Genomic DNA, 25,730 nt, shown 5'->3' with positions numbered 1-25,730 from the left:
CTTCTCTGCTCCGATTGGTGTTTCCTGAAGTTACCCATGCTCAAACCCCCACTTCAGTCGCCTTGAATGGGGGGATTCAAACAGCCACACACATTCGGTCTGCTATTGGCAGCTCTGTGGCACTGCAGGTTTGTGGTACTGTTGCGAGCTTGTAACTCCCATGTTTAAAAATGCTCACGACCAGCAATTTCTGCAGCATGCCCATGTTCTCCAGCTCCTTCACCATGAACTGAGCGTCCACAGTCATTCTGATGATTAGGATTCTTTCCCCCCAAGAAGGGGCTGATTGGCCTAGCAGAAGATGAGAGCTGTCAAGGCAGCTGCCAGGAAACATCTCCACCCACACTGCCACGGGAATCCTGAGAATTTGCTTTGAGCAGAGTCAATGAAGTGTTTGGTGCAGTCTGAGTGAATGGGAAGAGGCTTTCTTCAAACAACTGGCAAGGATCTTGTGTTCTGAGCTTCAACCCTCATGTCCAGTTTTGTGGACACTGAGTTCCTAGCGTTTTCAGCTCTGGCAGTTTCTTCTAGTATGTGCCAGAACCCCACTTTCTGAGACCCCTGCTCCACCTCCCGTGTGCACACACACTTTTCTTCTCCTTAAATCTCTACCGTCTTCTCCCTTCTGCAAGGAATGTAGAACAGGGGCTTGGTCTGGATGTTTTGGAAAACAGCCTTTGTTAAGGCCACCAAAGCACACCCACAGAAGGTCAGAAGAGCAACCCATGACTTACTGGAAATGTCTAAGAAGTTACTGCTTGAAATACCGTTAGGATAAAAATGCGGTTGACTGGACAAATGTGTCATGAGCACCTTCTGTGCTGGGGAGAACATAATCATGAGACTAAGCTGGATGTGGTACGGATGTAAGATTCTTTAGCTCAGGGCAGCCTGGGTGGCGCAGCAATTTAGCGCCACCTTCAGCCCTGGGCGTGATCCTGGAGACCCGGGATTGAGTCCCACGTCAGGCTCCCTGCATGGAGCCTGCTTCTCCCTCTGCCTGTGTCTCTGTCTGCCTCTCTCTCTCATAAATAAATAAATAAAATAAAATAAAAATCCTTTAGCACAGAACTCTGCCTGCTGATGGTGTGATGCCTCACAGGTTCAGTTCCAGGGAAGTAACTCATCTCTACTGTGGCACTCATCAAGCAGGATTTCAACTGCTCCCTTATTATCTTTCCCATTTGCCTTAAGTCTTAGGAACCCCCGGGGCACCTGGGTGCTCAGTGGTTGAGCGTCTGCCTTTGGCTCAGGTCATGATCCTGGGGTCCTGGGATTGAGTCCCACATCAGGCTCCCCGCAGGGGCCCTGCTTCTCCTTCTGCCTATGTCTTTGCCTCTCTCTGTGTGTCTTTCATGAATAGATACATACATTTTTTTTTTTAAGTCTCAGAACCCCCGACAGGTAGGATTTTCGTATTTTGTCCATGGAACTGAGCGTATCACCTGTACTTGGCAGCAGTGACAAACTCCAAAAATGCCCACAGTCCTGCATTCCTCGAATCCAGGCCTTTTACCATGTGACTTTGTGGTGGTTCCCATCCTGAGGCCAGGGCTGACTCCCACCCCTTGAATCTGCACCGTGACTCGTTCTGACAACTGGATACTGTGGAGGGGATGCCGTGTCAGTTCCACACTTACGCCTCCAGAGGCCTCACCCACTTCTGCTAGCTCTCGCAGAACCCTGCCTGGCCTCCATGTGAATGAGCTCCATCTAGATGAGAGTGCACCCAGCTGAGGCCCTGCTAGACCAGCCAAGCTCCAACTGCCTGCAGGTGTAGACATGAGTCCAGCTGAGACCAGAGAGTGGCCCCCCTCACACCCCGCTTAGGCTCAGCCCAAACCACAGACCCATGAACTTCACAGATATTTGTTGCTTTTAAGTCATTAAACTCTGGGGTGCTTTGTTATGCAGCATGAGTTAACTAGATACGGCAGTCTGTGTTTTTTGTCTGACGTACTGAATGAATCAACACCCACAGGAAGAGAGGCAGAGGGGCACCTGATAGTTTTAGATCTAAGGAGCATCATTTGTACTGCAGCAGCCTTGTACTGCTGCACAGACTTTCCTTGTTCATCTCCAAGCAGGACAAAAGTCGGCTCACTTTCTCATGGCTATGCTAGCATAAGGATCTGAGATAGAGTGCGCAAACCAGCTAGCAGGGATTTGGAGCTCCTGGATTACACTGTCACGCGTAGCTACCATGTGCTCATGTTTCAGTGTTATACATGTTATCAACAAAGTGAAGGCACCATTGTCTCCTGCAGGCATGCAGAGGCAAGCTCTTTTCTATCAAGCAGTGTGGTGTTAGCATAAGTCCTAAGAATCACCCTCCACCCCACCTCCGGAATGACTGGAACGCTGCTGCGAAATAGCCTTGCAAACTCCATGCCCTCCTCCAACACCACAGTGTCTCAAGAGCTCTGTGCCCGGCACACCTGTGTGTAGTCTCTTAGATGGAAGGTTGGAGCTGCCACTGAGCTTTGCCCTCCTTCTATGCAGCCCAAAGACCATTTCTTAAACCACAGCCTACTCTCATGGCTAAGGAGTCCTGGGTGCAGCAGTGCAGGCTGTGCCCCTCACATCACAGACATGTTAGGTTTATTACAACTACTTTCCAGTAGATGGCAGTAGAGTGTCTTCCCCCCCCACCCCCACTAACCAAATCAGCCGAGGTTTTCCGAATTTCCTGACAGATGGAAGTAAAGTTTCTGGCCCAGGCGGTGCTGTTTACTAGTCTGCAGAGAGGTGCCATAGAGTCCAGCGGTGGGTCTGTCAAAATAATACTGTTTCTTGCACGATCAAGCTAATTCCATTTCAGAAACAGAGCATATTAGCTTTGTGCTTTGTTTTAGAGCTTAATTTTGGCTTTTGATAGACCCAAAGCCCAGGCTCTGAGTTTACCAAGCAATGGGCTCCCAACAACTGTGTCACCCAGGCCTGCCCACCCAGTGCCATAGGATCCACTCGGAGAGATGTGGCAGAGGGAGCCGTGGGTCCTGATTATTGCTCCTGCTCCAACTACCTCCCTGCTGGGCCACAGGGAAGCTCGCTGTCTGGCTGTGCCCCAGAGACCCAGGGCATTCTCAGACCTCAGCGGAAACACAACGACGACCCCTTTTTATGTTGGTCCCCAAACCAGACTCGGGATTGCAGCCTGTGGGGCATGCAACCTTGTACCCAGGACTCACGCTACGGAGGCACAAGGCACAGAGTCCCCACCTGCGGGCAGCTGTTTTCCAAGAGTTTATGGAAATTTTGGAAAACTGAATGTGAACATTTTTATATTAAAGTATGGATGTATAATAAGACATAAAGAGTTATACAATTCCTTAAATGAAGATAAACTGAGACTTCAAAGACATTTCTCTCTCATGCAGGTCTTCCTTAACCATACACTCTCACTCTGGTTAGTCCTCACGATTACTTTGGGGGAAGACCTTTGAGATGTGCCGGGCAAAACCTGTTTTTGCTGCCGACAGAGCCCACTGGGAAATGGATCAGTGATGAGTTAAAGCTGAACCCTGCAGCAGCACCCCCACTCAGTTCCCATCCAGGGGAGTCAATGTTGACCTGCACTTTTTCTGGAACCTTCCAGGGCCTGCTTTGCCACTCGAAGGGCAAAAGACTGTGTTTATAACGGTTCTGTCTGTAGTGGAGGAAACATTCATGGAAACCCTAGAGGAGGAGCGACTCAGGCCAAGCTTTGCTCAGCAGCAAACAGAGGCAGCAGTGTGCTTTCTGGCGTTTGTCTCTGTTGGTCCTGCTAGGAGCCTCCAGCCCCACAGAGTGGCTCCCTGAGCCCTCCTGACAGACTCACAAAACCTTCTGATGGAAACTTGTATCAAAAACCTCCCAGAAAACAAGGGAAAGATTTCCTTTGAAGAGTCCTAGTTGGGGAGGTACTGGGAGGGAGGCTTAAAACTTAGGAATAAAGGCAGCCTGGTCAACCTCTGGGACCTGCACCAGCCCATTTCGGGGTGAGCGAGGGCCTAGCTGCACAGCTCCAGGCGTCTAGCCTCCTGTGAGATCCCGGCCCCCTCCTTCCCTGGCCTGTGGGTTGCCTCTTGGGTAGCCATTCCAAGGACCTCAGCCACACTCCTTCTTTGGACTAACTTGTGGCCTCATGTTTATGGGATCTCTTCAGTTCCCTGAGTATTTACACAGCATGTCTCTCTTGAGATGTTGACGGTGCAACATCAGCCCAATATTTACTTCCAAGCATAAATAGTCCCCACTGAGTGTCTCTGGCACATGGTTTTGATTGAGACAGTGCGAAGGATGTTTGTGCGCGTGCGTGTGTACATGCGTGTGTGCGTGCATCTTCACCTTCTTTCTTTGGAAGAGAAGCAAGATGGATTCTTACAGCCTGGCTAGAGGGAAGGTGATAACCCAGTGACTCCTGGAGGGGCTGCCAGACCTTACACATCCTCTGGGCCATTTCACAGATTTATTTTCCTGCGTGTTTCTGCTTGAGGTCAGAAGAAATGCTCTCAAATAAAAACCATGAACCCAAAGCCAGCTTTAAAGCAGCAGGCTCCTGGAACAGGCCCAGCAGAGGGTTCAAGGGCAGTGAACACCCACCATGGCCGGCCTCCTCCCTGCCTGGGAAAAGGAAGAGCTAAGGGGTCCCAGCCTTCTGGGGAAGGGCCTGGTTACTGGGCTGGCAAGGTGGTGGCGCTTCCCTTTGCTCCAAGCATCGGAGCTTGCAAAAGGGGCAGAGAGGAGCAAGGGGAAAGGTTCCTTGGTTGAACGTGGAAGGGGGGGATGAAGAGTGTTTCTCCTCCACTGAGGGGTGGCTTGTGTGTTTTGGCAAACTGCCCAAGGGTGGAGGGAGAGTGGTGGGGAAGGGAGGCACTGAGAAGCCAGGGCCCTAAATGAGGCTTTCTCTTCCAAAGGAAAAACAACCTGAGTCTTCACTCTCTTGCCACTTGCCCCAGAGGCTGGCCTCGGGACCTGAAGGCACTTCGTAATGTGCACGTGCCCCACGAAGTGGCTATCCCTACTGGACAATTACACTTTCTTTTATCAACAGGCCTTTATGATTGTGGCAAAGAGACACGAGGCCCAGGCCCAGGCAGCTTCAACCCCCATCAGGAGCTAAAGGAAAGGAGAGGGGAACTCATTTGGATTTTTCTCCCTTAAAAGAGTTTCATATTTCAAAGTTTTCTTCCTGCATGGTGGTTTGGCAAGCTACTGTAATCCTCACACATAAAGTTTAAATTATGGCTCCCAGTGTCTGCTAACATCCCAGCTTTGGGGGAAGCTGATTAGGATCTATTTCAGTATTTGAAGAAGGGTCTGGTTAGCTCGGAACCCTGGTTGTGGATTTTGTGCTGGAGCCAGGGCCTGCTGCCGCCAAGCTTGAGAGCGCCTGGGGGATGCAGGCGGCGGGCGGACCTTCAGGAAGGTTCTGGGGTCTGCCCTGAGGCAGAGGTGGAGGCTGAGCAGTAGGCAGGGAGCCTGGAAGGGCTTTCTATTGTAGATTGATCGTGGATGAGGGGCATGTTAGTAGCACCATGGTGAGTGCAGGAGGGCCTAGGAGATGGTGGCACAGCCCCTTCCCCTGGCCAAGTCCTGCTCACCAATCTGGGTGCTTGGCTCAGCCACCATGTCTGGTCACTTAACCGCATTTCCCAGAGGTCTTCCAGGTTGAGTAAGGGCTCTTTTGTTTACCGCTGTCCCTTTGCCCAGAGTCTCTCACCTAGTAGGGACCCAATACTGTTTGCTGAATGAAGGCACTAGCCATCTTTCAAGGGTAAAGCGTGCTGACCCACAGGCCTGTGTCTTACAAAGAACACATCAGCACAGCCACTGGCTTTGTTCCGTTCTCAGTACCATGCTATGATCTGTGGTTATGTGGCACATTCTGGGGAATGACCATTTTTGGCTCATCAGCTTGAGGCAATGGCAAGCAACCATAGGTGGCAAGATAAGGGGTTCCTGGTCAGCAGTGGCAACTGGGTACCACTCAGTGGTTTTCCCCTTGACGGGGATGGAAGGAATTATATATGAACCATGGCATTAAGCCCAAAACCATAAAGACCTCCCATGGAAGCTGAATATTAGGCTGGTCTTTAGTCCAACTAATCAACAGACTTCTACGCACTGGATTGTCGATACGGTATCAGATTTCTATTCTATACATAAGGCATCATTTTTAGGTTACAGACACAGGAATCACAGTTGATAAGAGGTCTGTTGGTGAAGTTTCAGGAATATGTAGGTCTTCAAAATAATCCTACATTTTGCTTGCCATTTTTAACCTCCTATGGTCATCATACTAGTTCACTGTTGAAGAAAGATGCTTTTCTTTTTATTCTTAAGATTTTATTTATTTATTTATTCAGACACACACACACACACACAGAGAGAGAGAGAGAGAGAGAGAGAGAGAGAGAGAGAGGCAGAGACACAGGCAGAGGGAGAAGCAGACCTCATGCAGGGAGCCAGATGCTAGACTTGATCCCAGGTCTCCAGGATCACACCCTGGGCTGAAGGCGGCGCTAAACCACGGAGCCATCCAGGCTGCCCGAAAGATGCTTTTCTTTTTTTTTTTTTTTTGAAAGATGCTTTTCTTAAAGAAACTCCCTCTGCTAACTTACTTCCTGCATTGTAGCTTTGCCTAAAGAGATTATCCACTCTGAATTCTGAGTGTATTCGTGAATGTTGCACCAAGATTAATTTTTATTCCCTTTCCCTAAAGAAGCTCAATTGTGATTTTATTTATGATACTATGGAAGAGAGATGAGGTTTCAAATACTTTAAAACAACAGTGACTTTCAAAGAAAAGATTAAGAGTTTGCCCCTATCTCTGGCCATCATGAATGTGGCAGATAAAAGGTGGCCCTAAACCCTTTGCCCCTCCTCCTATTAGGATGTGGGGTCTATTTCCCCTCCTTTGAATCTGGGTTGGCATGTGACTGCTTTCACCAACAGAATATGGTGGAATGATGCTATGCCAGTTCTGGACCAGGCTTTAAGAGAACCAGCAGCTTTTACCATGCTCTCTTGGGGCCTACACTATCAGGTAAGAAGTCAGACCCTTCCCTTGGGAAGTTCTGAGTCTACATGGAGAGGGAGTGGGCCTCCCAGTCATCCTCACCAAGTGCCAGCAATGTGAGTGAAGCTGTCTTGAACTCCTCATGCCACCAGGTAAATGCCACTTGTGACTCCACTTAATGTCATTGGGAGCAGAAGAACCACCTAAACTCTTCCTGGACTCCTAACCTATACATTTGTAAGAGGTAATATAATGGCTGTTCAAAGCCACTCAACTTGGGGGCAGTTTGTTACACAGCAGCAGCTAAATGGTACAATATAAAAGCCCATGATGTGGGCAACAGCACCACGAACAACCATGAAGCCCTGCTGGAGTGAGCACCTTTGTGGTATCTGCCTAATTTCCTTCTTTTATGAGATTCAGCCCAACTCCCATCCTACCTCCCCAAAGTGCCACCTTGTATCTTTCTCTCACTGTAGTCTTAGCTGTTTGGATCAGTGGGAGACATGTGACCCAAGTGGAGCCAAATTCTCTCCCTGCCAGTTTCCTGCCTCCAGCCACAGCAGTATACATTCTCTCCCCTAGACTTGCAGACTGGGATCAGTCTTTGGCTGGGACTGATGTGTACAGGGATGTGTGGAGAGGCAGGTCTGTTTTGGGAGAACATGATGCAGGGCTGTAGAGAGGCAGTAGTGAGGGGCTGCATGGGACAAAGGGAGTGAGGGGAAGAGGGGGTTGTCTGGCTTGGTTTCTGGACACTTTCTGGATGCAGATACACATGTTTCCTTTGGGGTCTATGCATACCCTTACATCCTTAGAATTCTCTTTCTTGCTTATGTGGCTGTGGATGGATTTCTAGTTTGTTGGTTGTTGTTATTGTTGTTGTTGGTTTTTGCCACTGAAAAAAAAGGGCCTTGATGATGCCTGAGATAGTATGTTTAGCCCTGGAAACTGAAGGGAAAGCTGGCCAGACCAGTGAGGTGACAGGAATATCCTTTTGGCAACCTTCCCCCTGCTATGTGAGGGGAGCTTGGAGTGACTCAAGCCCATTCTAGTCGCCTATAGGCACCACACACTCAAAATGTCTCATACCAAGCAGCTCCTTTTCCAAAATGACTTCAGATCCTGCCTTCCTTCCTCTGACTAAGGGAAACCATCAATTGTCTAAGCTAAAAGCAGCGAAGGATGGCTACTTTCATTCCTTCCTGACCTCCCAGCCCAACCAGCCTCCAAGTCCTACCTGCTCTAATGTGCTCCCCTCCCCTCCACCATGGTGATGTCCCTGGAGGCTAGGGCCATCACCATGGTGGAGGGGAGGGGAGCACAGATCTGGCAATACTACTGCTCTACCACCAGGCCCCCCATGCTTCCCCTTTCTCCTGGTCAGTGGGTGCTGTCACAGCCCTGGTGGACGATCTCACTGCAGGTGGCTGCCCTCTCATGACACACCTCACAAGCTGCTTGCCACAACACAACTTTCTCACCAACTCTACCTTCTAGATGGAATATCTATCTGCCCTTCCCTGCCTGGAAAACTCAAACCACATCCAAGGTCAGACTTGAATGACACCTCATTTGTGAAATGTCCTATGATTTTTCTCAGGTGCTTCTAAGTGTTAATTAAGCTCAGTGCTAAAGATTTTGCCTGTATCTTCTCTATGCCTCGGCTCCAGGTTATGGTCTCCATTTTACTGAGGAAGAGACTGAATGTCAGAGAGGGTGACTCTCCCAAGCTGGCGAGTGCTAGAGCCCAGTTCTTGTGCACAGCCATTGGCCTAGCCTGCAAAGTGCTCCTCTCACCTTCCACATGGTACTCTATGGCCTCTCACATGGTACTCTGTGGTCTTTCCATTCCCCCTTGGTGTGAGAGATTAATGGTACCTTATTCTCAGTTTCCAGAGAAGCTTGCACACACTCATCATACTCTATTATGTTATAGGTCTGTGTGCTGCATGGTGAAGCGTTCAAGGGCATGGAGGAGTCACAATCACTGATGTATCTATGTACCTACCCAGCATTTGGTTCAAAGCAAGTGTTCAATAAATGTGAGCCAAAATGAAGTACGGCTTTTGGATGATGAGCAAAGTGGTTTTGAGCCCCACGGCATCATTCAACTGCTTCCTTAAAGCTATTTTAGACCATTGTCTTCCACCTCATTAGTAATGGCAAGACTTTGTCTGTGGTAATGCCGCCACTTAACTGCCACCACTCTGCCCTCTTTCCCGGTCCATGGTAGATGGTGGTGTCTGCCTTCTTGGGTCCTGGCTCTTTGGATCACATATATCTGGGTGACATCAGGGTCCTGGCCACCCCATGACAGCCATCTCCTACAACTGCATTATTTAAATAAACACAGCAAAAGCAAAGCTAAGCAGATGGCAGGTGGAATGAAGCAAGTGCATGTAAACAGAGGTGAGACATACACCTGAGTGGCAGAGCCAAGAAGGGTGGTCAAAAGGAGGGCATTCTTGTCATGAGCGGGAATGGGGCATGGCCACAAAACTCCCCACTCTGGCCCTGTCTGGTCTCATGCACCCAGCTTTGGAGGACAGAGGCTTACTCTCATCTGAAGGGCCCAGACAAAGGCAGAAGGAAGAAATACACACACACACACACCCCAACCAATGCCCTTACGGTCTCTTCAGATTCCAAACACTGAGCTGGCTTTGTTCTTTGCCCACAGACCAGAGGCAGTCTGGGCAGGAAGTTGGAAGAGAGAAGGGGGAGTTAAGAATCTACTGGCCACATAGATTAAACAAACAACAAATTGGCAGATTAAAAAAAAAAGGTTAATATCCACTCCTGGCAAATATATAGGAAAATGGACACATACTGCAGCGCTTGTGGGAGGGTGAATTGGTATCACCTTTCTAGAGGCAATTTGCAGTATGTAATAAAAGGCTTAAAGTACTCTTTTCCTTTGACTCTGTAATTCCATTTATAGGGTTTCATCTTAAGCACAAAATGGAAGATTTGTGCAAATATTTGGCTCTTAGGATGATATTCACTATGGCACTCTTAAAGGAGGTGTGAAACCAGGAGCCACCTAAATTCCTGTATCACAGGGCTGGACAAGGGCAGACCTTGCAGCCTCATGACAGGCCTGAGAGTGGGTTTTTAACAATATGGAAAGATGTTTAAATACTGTGTTTGGGGAAGAATAGGCTTAAACACAGTACATGAAAAGCATGGGAATGTAAGATAAGCTTACTTCAAGTTGTGTGCTCAATATTTTTCATTAAACCTCCAGACCCTTTTTCAGGTGATATAGCTCTAAATTTAAAGCAATGAGTCCCATTGTCAGTCTGAAAAATGTGTAATACAACACTTTTTTTTTCCTGTTTCTAGACTTCTCAGATAAAAGTATATTTAATATGCTTTTTTTTCAGATTAATAATTGAACCCACAGTTTTGACCTTAGAGGTCTTGTAGCTCACAATATATCAAGTATATCGAGTATATTACTGGAAAATTTAACATCCCTATTCAAAAATAAGTAGGTGCTATGAGAGTACTTGGTCTACATCTTTATGCAGCGAGTAAGGTCAAGAAGAGACAACACTGTTCATCATGGTTATTCTGAGATGTGGACTCCTGAGTGTTTTACAATCTTTTTTTTCTTCCTGACATGTTACAATGTTGGATCAATAAAAATTATTTTGCAATCTCAGAAGCTAATTATTTGAATCTAAAGCTTTTGTCTATAATGCTGTAAGAGGCCATTTCCGCCTGCCTCTGAAACTGCGAACCCTGGAAAATCAAGGCTTTGGGAACAGTAGGTCCCACCTATGGTTCCTGGTGCTATCCTAGGAGCCAGAGACCCAAGACCACACAGGGGCTCCACTCACCTGGAACATTACTGTCCAGTGGAAGAGACATACCTTCACTAGATAATGACTCTGAGGTTGTTACTGACGAATATAGAGGCTCTGAAGTAAAGGGACTCCAGATCTCTGAGAGTGTGAGGCAAAGAAAGCATCTCAGACTTGGGATGAGGACATTCCCTTCTTCTCGAGAAAGTGACAGGAGGCAAGAAGGATGGGCAGGTATTCCCTGGTGAAGGAGGCAGGGGAAATCTATCCCTTGGTTCACCTACAAATGAACCACCAAGGGGTTGGGAGAATGGTCCACTCAGCTCCCCAGGCAGAACTCTGGACAGTTAGCTCATCTCAGCTACCTGAGTAAGGCAGAAGCCCTTTTCATAGTCTACATGGATAAAGAACAAAGAATTACCCTGCAGTCCCTTGCTTTTTTTTCCCCCCAAGGAAATGGTAAACCATCCCAGGGTCCGCTGTGCCTCCCCAGGCTTCTGTTGGTGTGGAGTCAGGCTCCCACCTTCCTGATAGGACCAGTGAAAGGGTAAGAATGGAGTGAGGCTGAGATGTTTGAATGGTTATGAGTGGCCTCAAGAGGAACCAAGATTCCATTAGAGCCTGCAGGGGGCCCTGCCCTTCCTCCACTGTACCTGCACCATGAAGAAAGTCCTAAGAGGAAATTTCTTCCAAGAGAATTTGCCTCTGGTGAGGCAGGAAGACTGTGCACCTATGGGTGGGGGCTCCGTGGGGCCCCCCACAATCACCAGACTCACCTTCCAGAGCAGCACAGCCAGCAGCAGGAAGATAAGGATTCCCACCAGTAAACTTATGGCAATGATCCACCCCACAACGTAGCCACGGGGCTCCAGATTGTGCAAGGCTTCGAAGACCACCTAGGAGGCAAAGCAGAAGGGGGGGAAGATGCTCAAACACAAGTACTCATCGCGTGACAGAGCCCGGCCTGGGCTTGATGTCTGGAGGGAACTATAAGTGTGTCCATTCTGTTGTTACCAGAGTAGATTTTGGTTCTATGCTTTTCTGCTTATAGACTGATGGATTTTTTCCCCCATGAGCATCAGAAAAGGCACTTGAAATCCAAGCCCCAGTTCTTGAAAGGGTTGTAACAACAAAAAGCCTGACCAGTATCATGAAGCGAACATAAGTGTGGTAAAGGTCTCAGAGGACGTGCTCCGCTCTTGATTCAGGCAACAACAGTCTCTCTTTTATTATGGTTTTGCAATGAAGGACATGGACATGCCCTCCATGTAAGACAGGTACTCTCCCCAAGTGTTCACCTCAACAAGTAGCTTAGCGCAATCGTTTGATCAATGCCAGTTTCCTGACAGGCTGTCGTTCCACAAGGGCCAGGACACCATCTGTCTCAGGTCTCATGGCAGCACCTAGCACACAGTAGGCCCTCACTACTGAAGCGCCGGGCTCTGGTTTCCAGTGGGAGCCATATGCATCCTGGCCCCTGCCACAGTGAGGCAAGTTTCCCCAAATTTTATGGAAACCTGGTGGTGTGTGGGTTAGCAGCCTGCAAGAGCCAACCGCGTGCTTCTCTTCCTCGCCCCACATCTAGTGACACTGCAGTCGTGGTCTGAAATGGGCCACGGGCCAATGTTTACACTGCGGAAACTGGCAGACGAGTCAGGGCCTCCCACTCTCCACCAGGGAACTGATTGCTTAATACATATTAATGCTAAGTGTACCCTTCGGCCCTGTTTTAGCCTCACTGGGCACCGTGCAGTTTGGTTTTGTAGAATTCAAAGCATCCACTGTGTCCTCGCTGCCTGGCAGCTTTCCCTAACATCCACTGCCCACTCGAGCTTGCTGCAAAAGAGACAGGACTCACAGTGCTGGGCGGTCATCATCTCCCTCGGCTGCCTGGTTGGCCCATACCCAGGTCTTTGTCCGAGCTGGGCCATTCCATCCTTGGGGAAAGCCTATCTAACCCTAGCTGGATGCTGGAGGCCAACTGAGGCTCTGCCTCTGCCCGGAAGCCTTGCTTATCATGGAGGAGCCCAGCGGTCCTGCCTCCCCCTGCTCAAGCCATATGTCCAGCACCATGTATGTCCCCTTTTAGGGCCTAGCTCCCAGCTCTCTAATTCTTCCCAAATAGCTCTCTGTGTCAGGCTCGGTGCTTTACTTGTAACCCCCTGACTAGTTTACACAACAACCCGAGGACGGCTTCAACGCCCATTTTACAGAAGGGAACCATGGAGGCCCAGAGAGGAAAAGCCTTTTGCTCTGTAGCTTAAGTACAGAGTCAGGATTTGAACTCAGGTCTAGCCAACCCCAAGCCCCTAAATCTGAGCTTGCCAATGTCACACCACGGAGTGCCTAAGCTGATGGTGGCTCTTCTTAAAGAATACTCGTTGGTTAAATGGATCATTTGTTGTCTGTGTCTGGGTGATAAGGAAAGCCAATGTGAGCATCTCTATCTCACTGTGTCTATCCCTACAGCTGGGGTAGGAGGGGAGTTGTGCACCGGGGGCTGGGGGGGCTGTGGTCATTCATGAGGCAGATGACCTGCCACAGTCACACCTGCAGGCCCTGAATCCAGAACATTATCTCAAGGAAAACCAGGCAGAGCAGAGACCATCCCTTCCTGCATGGGGACAAGTGAAAGATAATAACTACAGACACAGTTGTCATTCTGGGAATGGAAAGGAGGCCACCTTGTAGCACAGACTCACTGACTGTGTGACCTTGGGCAAGGTACTTTACCTCTCTGAGCCTCATTTCATCTGCACAATAGGGGTAAAATAGCACCTCCCTAGAGAATTCAAGGGTACTATGCACATAAAGCTCTGAATCTAATACCTGGCAGAGCCAATCCTTGACAGATAGAAAGTGATTTTTCTATCAGTGCTGACCAGAAGATGTTTTTGAGGTTGTACACAGTTGGCTAGTCTTTAATTTTTAAAAACCATTTGTTGATGTCTAAAATACATAGAGAAAAGTGAACATAACCCAAGTGCATGGCTCACTGAATTTTTATATACCACATGCTAAACATACACGTGTAATCAGCACCCAGAATAAGAAACAAAATATGACCAGTCCCCCAGATGCCTCCTTCCCCCTCCTTTTCTGCTAACACCTGCACAAGGGTAACCACTAATCTGACTTCTCAGGGCCTAGATTAACTGCGCCTGCTTTTGTCCTTGGAACATTTGGAACAGTACAGTGTGAACTCCTGTGTCTGGCTTCTTTCTCTTAATGTTGTGTTTTGGGGAGCATCTGGGTAGCTCAGTGGTTGAGTGTTTGCCTTCAGCTCAGGTCGTGATCCCGGGGTTCTGGGATCGAGTCCTGCATCAGGCTCCCCGCAGGGAGCCTGCTTCTCCCTCTGCCTGTGTCTCTGCCTCTCTCTAGGTCTCTCATGAATAAATGGGTAAAATCTTAAACAAAACAAAACATTATGTTTTGGGGAGTCATCCAGGTTGTAGCATATTTATCCTTACTGCTGGATAGAACTGTACTGTGTGAACACACTACAATCTATTTATCCATCCTATCCTGTCACCAAGAGTGGTTTTCAGACACTGAGCAGGGGGTAGTGGCTTGGAAAGGAGCTGTGAATTCTGTCTTCATGCGCCCCTATTTCCTATCTGGTTTAGATTGAGAGGTCCCTGTCTTTATTTTATTTATTTATTTTTTAAAAGATTTTATTTATTTATTCATGATAGACATAGAAAGAGAGAGAGGGGGGCAGAGACACAGGCGGAAGGAGAAGCAGGCTCCATGCAGGGGAGCCTGACGCGGGACTTGATCCTGGGCTCCAGGATCGCGCCCTGGGCCAAAGGCAGGCACTAAACCGCTGAGCCACCCAAGGATCCCCGAGGTCCCTGTCTTTTTTTTTTTTTTTTAATTTTTATTTATTTATGATTGTCACACACAGAGAGAGAGAGAGAGAGAGAGAGGCAGGGACACAGGCAGAGGGAGAAGCAGGCTCCATGCACCGGGAGCCCGATGTGGGATTCGATCCCGGGTCTCCAGGATCGCGCCCTGGGCCAAAGGCGCTAAACCGCTGCGCCACCCAGGGATCCCGGTCCCTGTCTTTAAAGACAGATTGGTGCCTTTGGATTCTCACCCCTAAAAAGCTATAGACTGAACCACCTCCCATATTCAGAATCTCTCACGGTGTCTTGTACAGATGAGGCAAGACACTGTGGCCAACAGGCACGATGTTAGGCAACCAAGATCCTGCTCTCAGCTCCCCCCTTGTGAAATGGGGGTCTGAAAGGGAAAATCAGATATAGTGTTGTGAAAGTAACGCAAGTCTGTGAACCTTCCTGTCGACGGTGAGTTGCTGAGGCAGGCCGTGAGCTCAGTGTGGGCCAGCTGTAGTCCAGCTCCTTGGAGAGCCCCAGTGGCTTCTCAGGGACAGTGCCAGAAATCTGCATCCCCGCAAAGCTGCGCCGGAGGTCTGGTTTTGCGGATACAGACACAGTTAAGGGTGTCCACTGCAGTTTAGTCTAGCAAATTCCACAAGAATGCCCTGTCATTTCCCCGGAATGCGTGTTTAATCCTTTCTTATTTTTAGTGATGCAGTTCATTTTCTCGGGTGTGTGTCTCGTGCTCTGGCAGAGCTGGCCCCTGCACGTCAAGACTCTAGTAAGTTCGTGTAGGAGAGAAAATCAGAGTGTCCTGCAGTTTTAAGAGGTCCCATCTTGGAGCACCTGGGTGGCTCAGTGGTTGAGCAAACTGCCTTTGGATCTGGGCGTGAGCCTGGGATCCTGGGAGGGAGTCCTGCATTGGGCTCCCCGCGGGGAGCCTGCTTCTCTCTCTTTCTATGTCTCTGCCTCTCTGTGTCTCTCATGAATGAATAAATAAAATCTTAAAAAAAAAAAAAAAAGAAAGAAAAAGAAGTCCCATCTTAGATAAGACCATTTCAGGAGCCTTCGGGAGGATTCCCTAGTGTTAGGAGTTGTCTTTCTAAAATGTAGGTCTTCTGTTGCTTCTCTACTTAAGCTATCAATGGCTTCCCTTTACACTGAATACATCATCTGGGTCCTGGGGCTCTTTACAGTCTGGTCTCCCTCCTACCTGGCCAGCCCCTTGCAGAGCAACCATTCACATCCTAGTCAGTCTGCGTCATCTTGCCTGTGGGACCCGTGCTCTCTGGCCTCTCTGCAGGCTGCTCTGGCCATCTGGAATGCCCTTCCATTCTTGTCCATTTAGCAAACTCCAATATTGCTCATCTTAAAAATGTTCATACCCTTTGGTTCATTCATCCTGTACTTGAAAATTTACTCAAAGGCAAAGAAACATAAAACAGAAAAAGTTTTGTTTTCAAAGATGTTCACTGAGTAATTATTTATACTGGTACATAATAGAGATTTCCCCAACGTCTAACAACAAGGCAACGGATAAGTAAATAGGTAATTATGGTCAACCACAAAGTGGAATACCATAGAGCTATTAAAAAGGATGATAAATCTGGCTGTCCAAGTACAATTTTCAAAAAGCTGAAGACATGCTGCTCATACAAATAGAGAGCGAACACATGTTAAAGATGGATTTAATTCATTATTGAGGGAACCAGCAGGATGGTGAAACTAGTTCAAAGAAGGATCTGAAAACGTATGTGGAACACACGTGCACATACACACACATACGCGAGTGTACACACACAAGAATGCTGAAATCAGATACAAAACTGGCTAATATCCCACAGGGCGATGAACTATAATCTTCGGAATCATATTTTCTGCCAGACAGAAATCATTTTCACCTTTATTGGCAAAAGGCTTTATAACTTATTAGTCTTCTACAATCAACTTGTAATTTGACAGAATCCAGGCCCTAGAGAGTTAGGCAGGCGTGCTACACCTTTTCTCAGATTTCAGTGTGTCCAAGATTCACGTGAGGAACCTAGTTACAATGCAGATTCTGAATCTGTGACTCTGGGTTGGGACCAGAGATTCTACATTTCAAATAAGCTTCTTGGTGATGCTAATGCCGCTGGTCCATACTTTGAGTAGAGAGGGGCTAGGGAATGCTCCAGTCTACCATTGGAAGGACGTGCAATCATCTTTTTACCTGATTTCCATGTTTTAAATACTTTTGAAAACATGATAACGTGGGAAAAATGATAAATGTTACAATGTTAAGTCAAAAAATGAGAATATCAGTTTAATATTTAGAAGGTATCAGCTTTGTAGAAAGATGATAGGAAGTTTCAAAAGTACACAGGTGCTTTTTGATATGGGCATTTTTTTTCTTTTTGCTAATAAATTTTTTTTTAAGCTGAGCATTTTTTCCCTTTTAAAACATTTATTTAAATTCATTTGCCAACGTATAGTGTAACACCCAGTGCTCATCACACCACGTGCCCTCCTTAATGCCCATCATCCAGTAACCCCATACCCCCTAATTTAGCATTTTAAAGCGAATTAAAAAAAAAAAGATGAAAAGGAAAGACACTGCTTCAACATCTCCTATTTCAAGAAGCCTGATCCATTCCTTTCTTTTTGGCAGAATTAGTCATTCTCTGAGCTTCTGGAAACAGCAATTTTCAACCTCTTTTAGCAGAGAAGACCTACTGTGCTATCCCCATGTCTGAAACAGAAAAAAGTGGAGGTTCTCTGGTCGTAAAGAAGGTAGGCAGCCAGAGTCCAGCGTGCTCGGCCCCCTTCCCAAGTCTGCCTATCCCTACCCCAGAGCCAGTTTTAAAACAGTTTTAAAACCATAGCTGAGTACTTGGCAGTCCTGGCTCCAAGTCCTTCTCACTCTGTCAGGTAATGATGGATCTTCCTGCTGATGGACTCCAGTGCCCTGTGAATTCTTACAGAACACGGTTTCGAATGCATGTCCTCCTGTCGCCTAAACCAGGATCATGATTCATTATGTGATTCATGAATGCACAGATTAATACATTCAATGTCCTCTTGGCTATAATATGAGATGAAGCATGAATGTGATTCAGTCTGCAACAAGACATCTGGGGTTTGAAGCTTGAGTCTCTGAGCGTCTGAGTGTGCTTCCCTTCTCTCTACCTCAAAAATAGAGTTGCAAATGTTATTTCTTTGCAGGGAGTTCTGGCCATCCATCCATCCATCTGCTTACCCACCCACCCACTCATCTGTCCACCCAACCATCTGTCCATCCATCCCATCCATCTGTCCATCCATCCATCTATCCATCCATCCATCCATGCATCTAACAAATGCTTACATAGCAACTGCTATGTGCCAGGCACTGTGGGGGTTCCGTGACGAATCAAGCAGGTGGTCCAGGCTCTCACAAAGCTTCCAGTTTTTAGAGAATACTGACCAATTAGACCCATAAATGTGAAATTATAATTTTGTAAAGTGCTCCAAAGGAGAGGTTCACGGTTATGAAAGATTCTGAGATAGGCATGGCAGTCAGAAAGAGTTCCTAGAGGAACTGCGTGAGCTGAGAGTGACGAGTCAAAAAGGAAGGGAGGGAACAGCATTCTAAGAAGGAGCAGCATGTGCAAAACCCCTATGGCAGGAATATGCTTGGTAGGGGTGATACAGGGCCAGCAGACAGTGGGGTTGGAGCAAACAGAATGAACAAGAAGCCAAAGGAAGATGTTCAGGATGAAGCTGGACAGATAGGAAGGGCTGGAGGCTGTGTTAAGAATCATCTGCTTTATCTTAAGAGGAATGGGATTCCAATGCAGGGTTTTGACCAGGGGAGGGACATGGTTCGCAGTATGCCTGGAGCACTTAGCTGAGAAAGGACTGTAGATTAGGAGGAAGAGCTTCACGTGGTGGGGCGTGTGTGGGTTCACGGAATAAACCTGGGTAGCAGGGCTGCAGGGGAAATGGTGCTGGGGAGGTATATGGTGCTTTTCAGGTATGAAAGGAGGTGAGGAGAAAGGGAAAGAGATTGAGGATGAGGAGGAGTCTCATGGTGGAGGTTGATAGGAGGCCAAGAGATGGGGAGACAGAAGTTCTGAGCAGTGAAGGGATGGATGATGGCATGGCCATGGACTTAAGCTGGAGGGCTTAGGTGCCGGATGTTAATTAAGAATACATAAGAGAAGGAGGAGTTGAGGATTTGTCTCAACAGAGGTTCTGAGGAGGACAGACGTGAGGCTGGGGACACAGCCGGCCCCGATACCGGGCATCCTGCCTGCTGCTGTAAAGTTTCATGTACTTGAGGTTGGCAGGCTAGTGTCAGGGGACCACCGGGAGCCAACTTCCAGTCTGAGGCAGCTGGCAAACCAGAACCAGAGAGCTCAATTCACTTCTGTGTTTCTGGAAACTTTTACAATCCCACCACTGCAAATATGCCTAATGTCATAGCTGGCAATGCTCAGGTGTCTGTGTAAGGCCTGAGGACATGACTACAACAGGGTGCCCCCGGTCCAGGACTCTGCTGGACAACGGCTGCCGGGGATGAAGGGACCTGCAGTCAGCCCTACCCAAAGGGAGCTTCGACCTCAGACCCAGTCGGCGGAAGGTCAGTTACAATGGCAAGAGGCTGTCTGCTGTCAACATCACACACGTCTCACAGAAAAGGAATTTGAGTACAATAAAAAGTAGAAAGGGAGGAACATCTGGGACAATGAAATGACATTTCCACCTGCTTCTGATTACATCTAATAGCCAGTGAGGGTGTGTGGGAGGGAGGACAGAGAAAGGGCTGTGAGGGCTGGAAGAAGTGCTCCCCACAGAGCCAAGCCTTAAACTGCTCTCAGAACACAGTCTTCGGGGAGCACACCAGCTCAGGGGAGCAGGGACACTTATGGAGACAACATCAATGACCAGAAAACACACTGCACGTTTGGCAAGATTGATACTGTCCGTCTATGCTGTGACAGACAGACATGCCAAGCACACCGTGGCTGCCAGGCGCTGGGTTTCAGAGAAGCCTTGCCCCATTAGCACACGCAGAGGAATGAGCTGGGCTGGTGCTAATTCCTTTGTTGTTAATAACGGGTCACATTTGTTGGGGACTTACTGAGTTCCTGACATTTCGTTGAGGAGTTTATATCCACTACTGCCCATAATCCTCACCACCGCTCTTTAAAGGGAGGAGGGGGGAAAAATTTAAAAAAAAAAAAAAAAAAAAAGGGATCCCTGGGTGGCTCAGCAGTTTAGCGCCTGCCTTTGGCCCGGGGCGTGATCCTGGAGTCCCGGGATCGAGTCCCACGTCGGGCTCCTGGCATTGAGCCTGCTTCTCCCTCCTCCTGTGTCTTTGCCTCTCTCTCAATTTCTGTGTCTATCATGAATAAATAAATAAATAAATCTTTAAAAAAATTTTAAAAAAATAAAGGGAGGAGGGGAGGACAGCTCATTTATCTCCAGCTATCTTGATGAGAAGCTGTGCATCTGGTGAGGGCCCAGGCCACAACAGGAAGAGCTTCAGAATCAACAGACCCTTTAGTCTGCACACAATGTGCTTCCCAGGCTACCGGAGCCACGGGTCGCTCTGAAGACCAAGGGCCAGCTGCTTACCACCCATGACTGTGATACCTACCACCTGCTCAGAATGGTGTTCCCTTTGTGTGTGGGCACAAGGCCATGGGCCAGAATGGGGCAGAGGAGCACGGTATTAAGGAAGACTCAGGACTTGCAAACAGGCGCACCCAGCAGCCAGTCCTGGCTCTTCGACCGACACGCTGTGGCACCTCAGGTTGGAAGGTCTTTCCAGAGCCTCAGTTTCCCCAACAGGAAACGAGAGTCATGATACCTGGCTCAGAAGGTCACCAGAGCTTATCACATCAAACGCCAGGCACACCACAGGGATTAAATACCACCTTTCACAGCAGAATTCTCTAAAGACCAGGGGTTCAATGAGGGAGTACTGAGGCCACCAACGGAAATGGGAGGTAAAAAACTGGGGGAATTTGGGGTACCTCAGCTCTGATTCAACCAAACCATGTTTCAATTTAGGAGTGGGTTCCATTGTTTTAAAAAATAACAGCAGTGATGATGATCATGATGGTAACCAGAGATCACTGATTTAGAATAAGCTGGCTGAGACCCTGGACGTTTTGGGGGAGGGAGAGGCTTATTCTTCATGTGGTTCATCCTGTCCTTGGTCATCTCTTTATGCCATGAGAGCCACTATTAAGTGAATGCCCACATGGATGCTCCAGGCAAGGGGCTTTGTATCAAGATGTCACTTGATCCCTCCCAACTCTTTTGGTCAGGCATTCCCTACATGTGGCCAGCACAAACTGCAACATCTTTACTGACATAAATCTACATGTCCATTTCCATCTCCTCTGCCACCATCATCTCTTGCCAGGGAACTGTCACAAGCTTCTAACTAACCTTATTTTCACCTTTCCTTCTTCCAATCCACTAACCACATGGCAGCCTGTGATTTTTAAATATACAGTTGACTCTTACATCACAAGAGTTGCAAGAGTTGGTTTGACCTGTGCAGGTCCGCTTCTATGCGGATTTTTTTTCAATAAATACAGTACAGTACTATAGATGTATTTTCTCTACCTTACGGTTTTCTTTTTCTTTCTTTTTTTTAAGATTTTATTTATTTATTCATGAGAGAGACAGAGAGAGGCAGAGACACAGGCAGAGGGAGAGGCAGGCTCCCTGCAAGGACCCTGATGTGGGATTCGATCCCGGAACTCCGGGATCACGCCCTGGGCTGAAGGCAGACGCGCAACCGTTGAGTCACCCAGGCATCCCTACCTTATGGTTTTCTTAATGACATTTTCTTTTCTCTAGCTTACTTTATTTGCGAATATATAGTATGTAATACAGATAACATAACCACATATGTGTTAATTGACTGTTCATGTTATCAGTAAGGCTTCCAGTCAATAGTAGGCCATTAGTCCTTACGTTTTTTGGAGAGACAAAAGTTATATGTGAATTTTTGGCTGCCAGAGGGGTCATTGTGACTCTGTGTTGTTCAAGGGTCAATTGTGTATTGGATCATGCCATTCCCTACTTCAAACAGAAGCTCTCAGAGGCTTCCTTTTGCTACTGCCCCCTGGCGTTACATGGCGTGGAGTTGCCTATGCGTTCCCCTGCAGATATATTCACTGTTCCCTGGGGGTCTTGACACACTGGTCTTTGAACAGTGAACATAGTGGGCTGTTTGGACCTTCAAGCAGCTCTTCCCTCAAGCTGGGGCACCTCTTTCCATTCTTGGCAAGCTAATTCCTTCTCATTTTCTATATCTCAACTTCCTCAGAGAAAGATTCTTTGACCCCCTTAACAGAGAGCAGGTTACTCCCATAGAACTAACCTCAATTTGAAATGAAATCCTTTTTTGCTTCCCTGATTACCATCTGTTGTCCTCTCAGTCATCTCTGGGAGTACAGGGACCATGTTTATTTTGTTTCCCATTGAATTTCTACTGCCTAGTACAGCACCTGGCTCTTAGCAAGCCCCCAGTAAGTATTCATCAAATAAATAAGCAACTGGTACCTGTTAAGAAGTAGGACTCCTCTTCTGGCAAATGCTGAGATATTACTTAATTCCTTATAGTTAATAACTGAATTCTCACTTGTTGGGGGTGGTGGGTGAGAGGGAGGACCACCTTTGGATGATGGTATATGATGGGGATGGTGGTGACCTTCTAATGACCCTCATCTGCAACGTAACTTGCTGTTCAAGGGGGGAAAACTTTCTTGCCATGTAGAATGTAATTTTAACTGTAACTGGCCACATAAGTGTAAAGCACATGTCATAATCCACTTGGTGACTGTAACAACTGTAAAGCTCACACCAAGAAGCAGTACAACAAAAGGACGCTAAGAGGCATCTTTTGGAGTAATCTCTGTTTACCATGTTAAGTGATGCCTCTCTGGTTGAGATGCCCTGGCTTGCATCTTTGGTTGGGAGGCTGTGGTAGGGTACAGAACAAAGGCAGAAATCTCTAGCAAGTAGAAGCTTTCTCATAGTATGGGTGGGGAAACTGAGGCTCACAGAGCATATCTGCCACCCAAAGTCACACAACTAGGATGTGAGGGAGATGGATTTGAATCTGGGCTTTCCTGACTCCCAAGGGGAGATGCAGTGCTCTGTATTCAGAGGTCTGACTTCTCAAAAGGGCCAAGCCTGGGAATTGAACTGAAATGACTTCAGAGAAAATGAACCTGCAACTTGCTGTCCTGATCCATTAGTGTTTGAGAGGGCAGATTTCTTTAGGAGTGAAAGTATGGCTGTGATCCCATGGCTTCATTGTGGGGTCTGATTAGGGATGAGAGGAGAAAGCCCCTACTGGGGTGAGGACAACCAGGTCCAGTCTGAAGGACCTGGCTGGGCTCCAAGGCCACCTGGGCGGTTTTTAATAGAGATGCTTTAAAACAGGTCAATGATTTCCTTTCCATACTGGATACTTTGCATTTGTCCAGGCTGTTTCACTCCCCTTGGCTCAGTGCCTCCCCCAGGGTCTGGCTGGCTGCAGTGGAGAAGGGGGAGGAACACCAGGCTGGGACTCAAAGGTTCTGGGCACTGTTCTTGGTTCAGTCCCTATGAGATCTTGGGCAAATCATTTCTTCTTCCCAAGTATCAGAGGCCCTGTGTTCAGTAGAGCAAGAGACTAGTGGCTCTAACCCGGGGTGGGAGGCAAAAGGGAATCTTCGGGCACTTGTTAGAAATCTGACCTATCTTCCCATCTGCAGAAGGGATGCTGGTGGCAGTGAGCTGCGCGAGGGAGGTGAATGCCAATGGGACATATGGTTCCCATGCACCATGGCAGACGGAGAAGGGCCCCAAACATTTGCCCTGTCAAATAAGCAAGGAAACAGCACTCATTCAAGCACACGCTTTCTTAAAAAAAATAAAAAAGCAAAAGCGCACAAATACTCCTTAACCATCTTTGGAGAAATATTTTTACATTCCCTCACTAAGGTTGCAGCTTGCCCAAAAGAATGGTCTAAATGATTGAACAAGGACTCTGGCTCAGAGGGATGCCCTAAGAAGAGCTTGGGAATGGTTAGTTGGCCCAATATTGAGCCTCAAGGATTGGAGAAGCACAGGGGAGGGGACACTTGTCACTTTTTAGCAGTTCCGTGATGACCTCCCTCCTAGTGCTGGGGAATCCTCCTCTGCGTGAGTCTCAGGGCAATGGTGAGGCAGAAATGTCGGTGATCTGCTTTCCCTGGGATGTGGTCTCCTGGTGACAGGGACCTAACCTCAGCTAGTGAAAGCCTCCTGCCTGACTCTGGAGCAAGGGGCCGAGAGAAGCTAGGCACATCTGTGTCCCGGGCACCACGCCAGGCTCTTCCTGTGGCCTAACTGAGCCTGTGGTCCTGGCTCCTTGGGTTTCTTAATTCCTCTCCTATCACTAGTCTGGTTCTCCAGCCTTCTTGGCAATTCTGGGAGCCACAATAGCCTCTGAACCTACTGTGATTCTGCAGAAGAGAGACAGAGCCAGTCCCTCCTACTTGCTCCTAAGATCTCAGCCTGGTACACAGTCCACATGGCAATGACTTATTTGTCTACAGATTTATGTGTGTATCATATTTTCTGCTATTTGAAAATATCAAGGAAATAGGTCTGCTATGTAATTCATAGAGGCTTCTCACCCAGCTTGGGAAGGGAGTTGGGGGCGGTGGCTTGCAGTCGCAAAGCCCATTCTCCAGATTTTTGGTTTGCCCTGTGGGAGTTTTTAGCTTTAGTTGTTGGCAACTCTCCCTGAAAAGTAAGAAGGGCTGGGTGGAATAAGAATACGAGATGCAGCATACTCTTGGCACCTGGAAACCAGTATGGAATGCCACCTCACTGGTCTCACCTGGAACTCTCAGGTTTGGATCTGCACACAGATAAGCTTGGTGTGGTTGGTCTTGGACAAATGCTAACACATGACCTGGAAAGTACTCCCACGTCTATTTATCAATAATCAGGGCAAATGCTTCAAGAATCTATTACATATTTCTACGTATTCATCCAAATGCTTTGTAAAGCACCACTCAGACCAGAGCATAAAAAGAAAAGATCCACAAGGTCACAGGAAAATCATTTCATGTCCCTGTCGATGACATTTACCATTGTGTACACCTACCTCATGTAGTTACAAATCAGATTTCTCTTCTTGCCCATACCCTGTTCATACCAGCTACAGGTACACTTCCTATTCATTCCAAGGCCATCAAAATTTGGTACCTAATCTAAAATCTTGTGAAATTTTGCTTGGTTTAAATCTGGTGGCTACCCTCCATGGAAATTTCCCCTCAAAAAGACAGTTGACAGAGAGCCAGGCATTCAGAAGACTCATGCAGGGAAGAACGTGTTTGTTCTAAAAAAGTAAACCTTCCTACTCAGAAAAGATTTCTTTTTTCCTGCCAGGAAAGTTGAGAACAGATTGTAGGACTTCATCTTAGCTCATGGATTGAAAAGGCAAAGTCCTGGAAAGGAGGGAGAGTGGGACATTGTAGGATTCTGATGGCTGAGTACTAAAGAAAAATCAGTTGAAATGAGAGCTTCTTCCAAAGAACTCTTGATAATGAAAATATCACCATAGTGCTCAAAACGGAACAGTAATTAATGGAAGTGGTATTTTGGGGGCGTACAGATGACTCAGAAGCCAACAATGGGACATTAAGCAATGTCTTCCTGGATCCCACAGTTCAGTGTTGTCATCGAAGGCAATGTGCCGATTTTTTTTTTCATCTACACAAGGGATTCCACCTGTAGAAAACCTGCTAAATTACATCCATTTGCTCTTAACTGGGAACACTGTGGTCTACCCAAATATTCCAAACCTCTCATGTTGGGCATGGATTGCATTCTAGAAAACTCTTTAACCAGAGCTATGACAATGAGTGATGAATTACGATCTCCTTCACTTCTCAGGCGAGAGTCTGAATTAGCAGTGCAATGGCCAAAAGGCAGGGAGGGAGAGGCAAAAGCCAGCTCCAAATATCCAACTGCCAGAAAAACTCCTCCTCAAAGGTGAGAGATGCCAACGCCTTTCCTTCTCATCCCATTTGGTTTCCGTTATTAAAATTA

The 25,730-nt window shown here is 47.5% G+C and overlaps 1 protein-coding gene across 1 annotated transcript in view; it reads right to left on the bottom strand.

The window, feature by feature from the left end:
• ITGA9 (integrin subunit alpha 9) overlaps positions 1-25,730 on the bottom strand; it is a 336,390-nt gene that overhangs the window by 5,275 nt on the left and 305,385 nt on the right. The window contains exon 27 of the mRNA XM_038570409.1: positions 11,592-11,711. Within this exon, the coding sequence (XP_038426337.1) occupies positions 11,592-11,711 (120 nt within the window). The remainder of the gene's footprint in view (positions 1-11,591; positions 11,712-25,730) is intronic.

Source organism: Canis lupus, chromosome 23 (genome assembly GCF_011100685.1).
Source record: "Canis lupus familiaris isolate Mischka breed German Shepherd chromosome 23, alternate assembly UU_Cfam_GSD_1.0, whole genome shotgun sequence".
Taxonomy (NCBI): Eukaryota; Metazoa; Chordata; class Mammalia; order Carnivora; family Canidae; genus Canis; species Canis lupus.
Note: the sequence above shows the minus strand (reverse complement) of the source record. Positions and strands in the feature narration are given on the sequence as shown.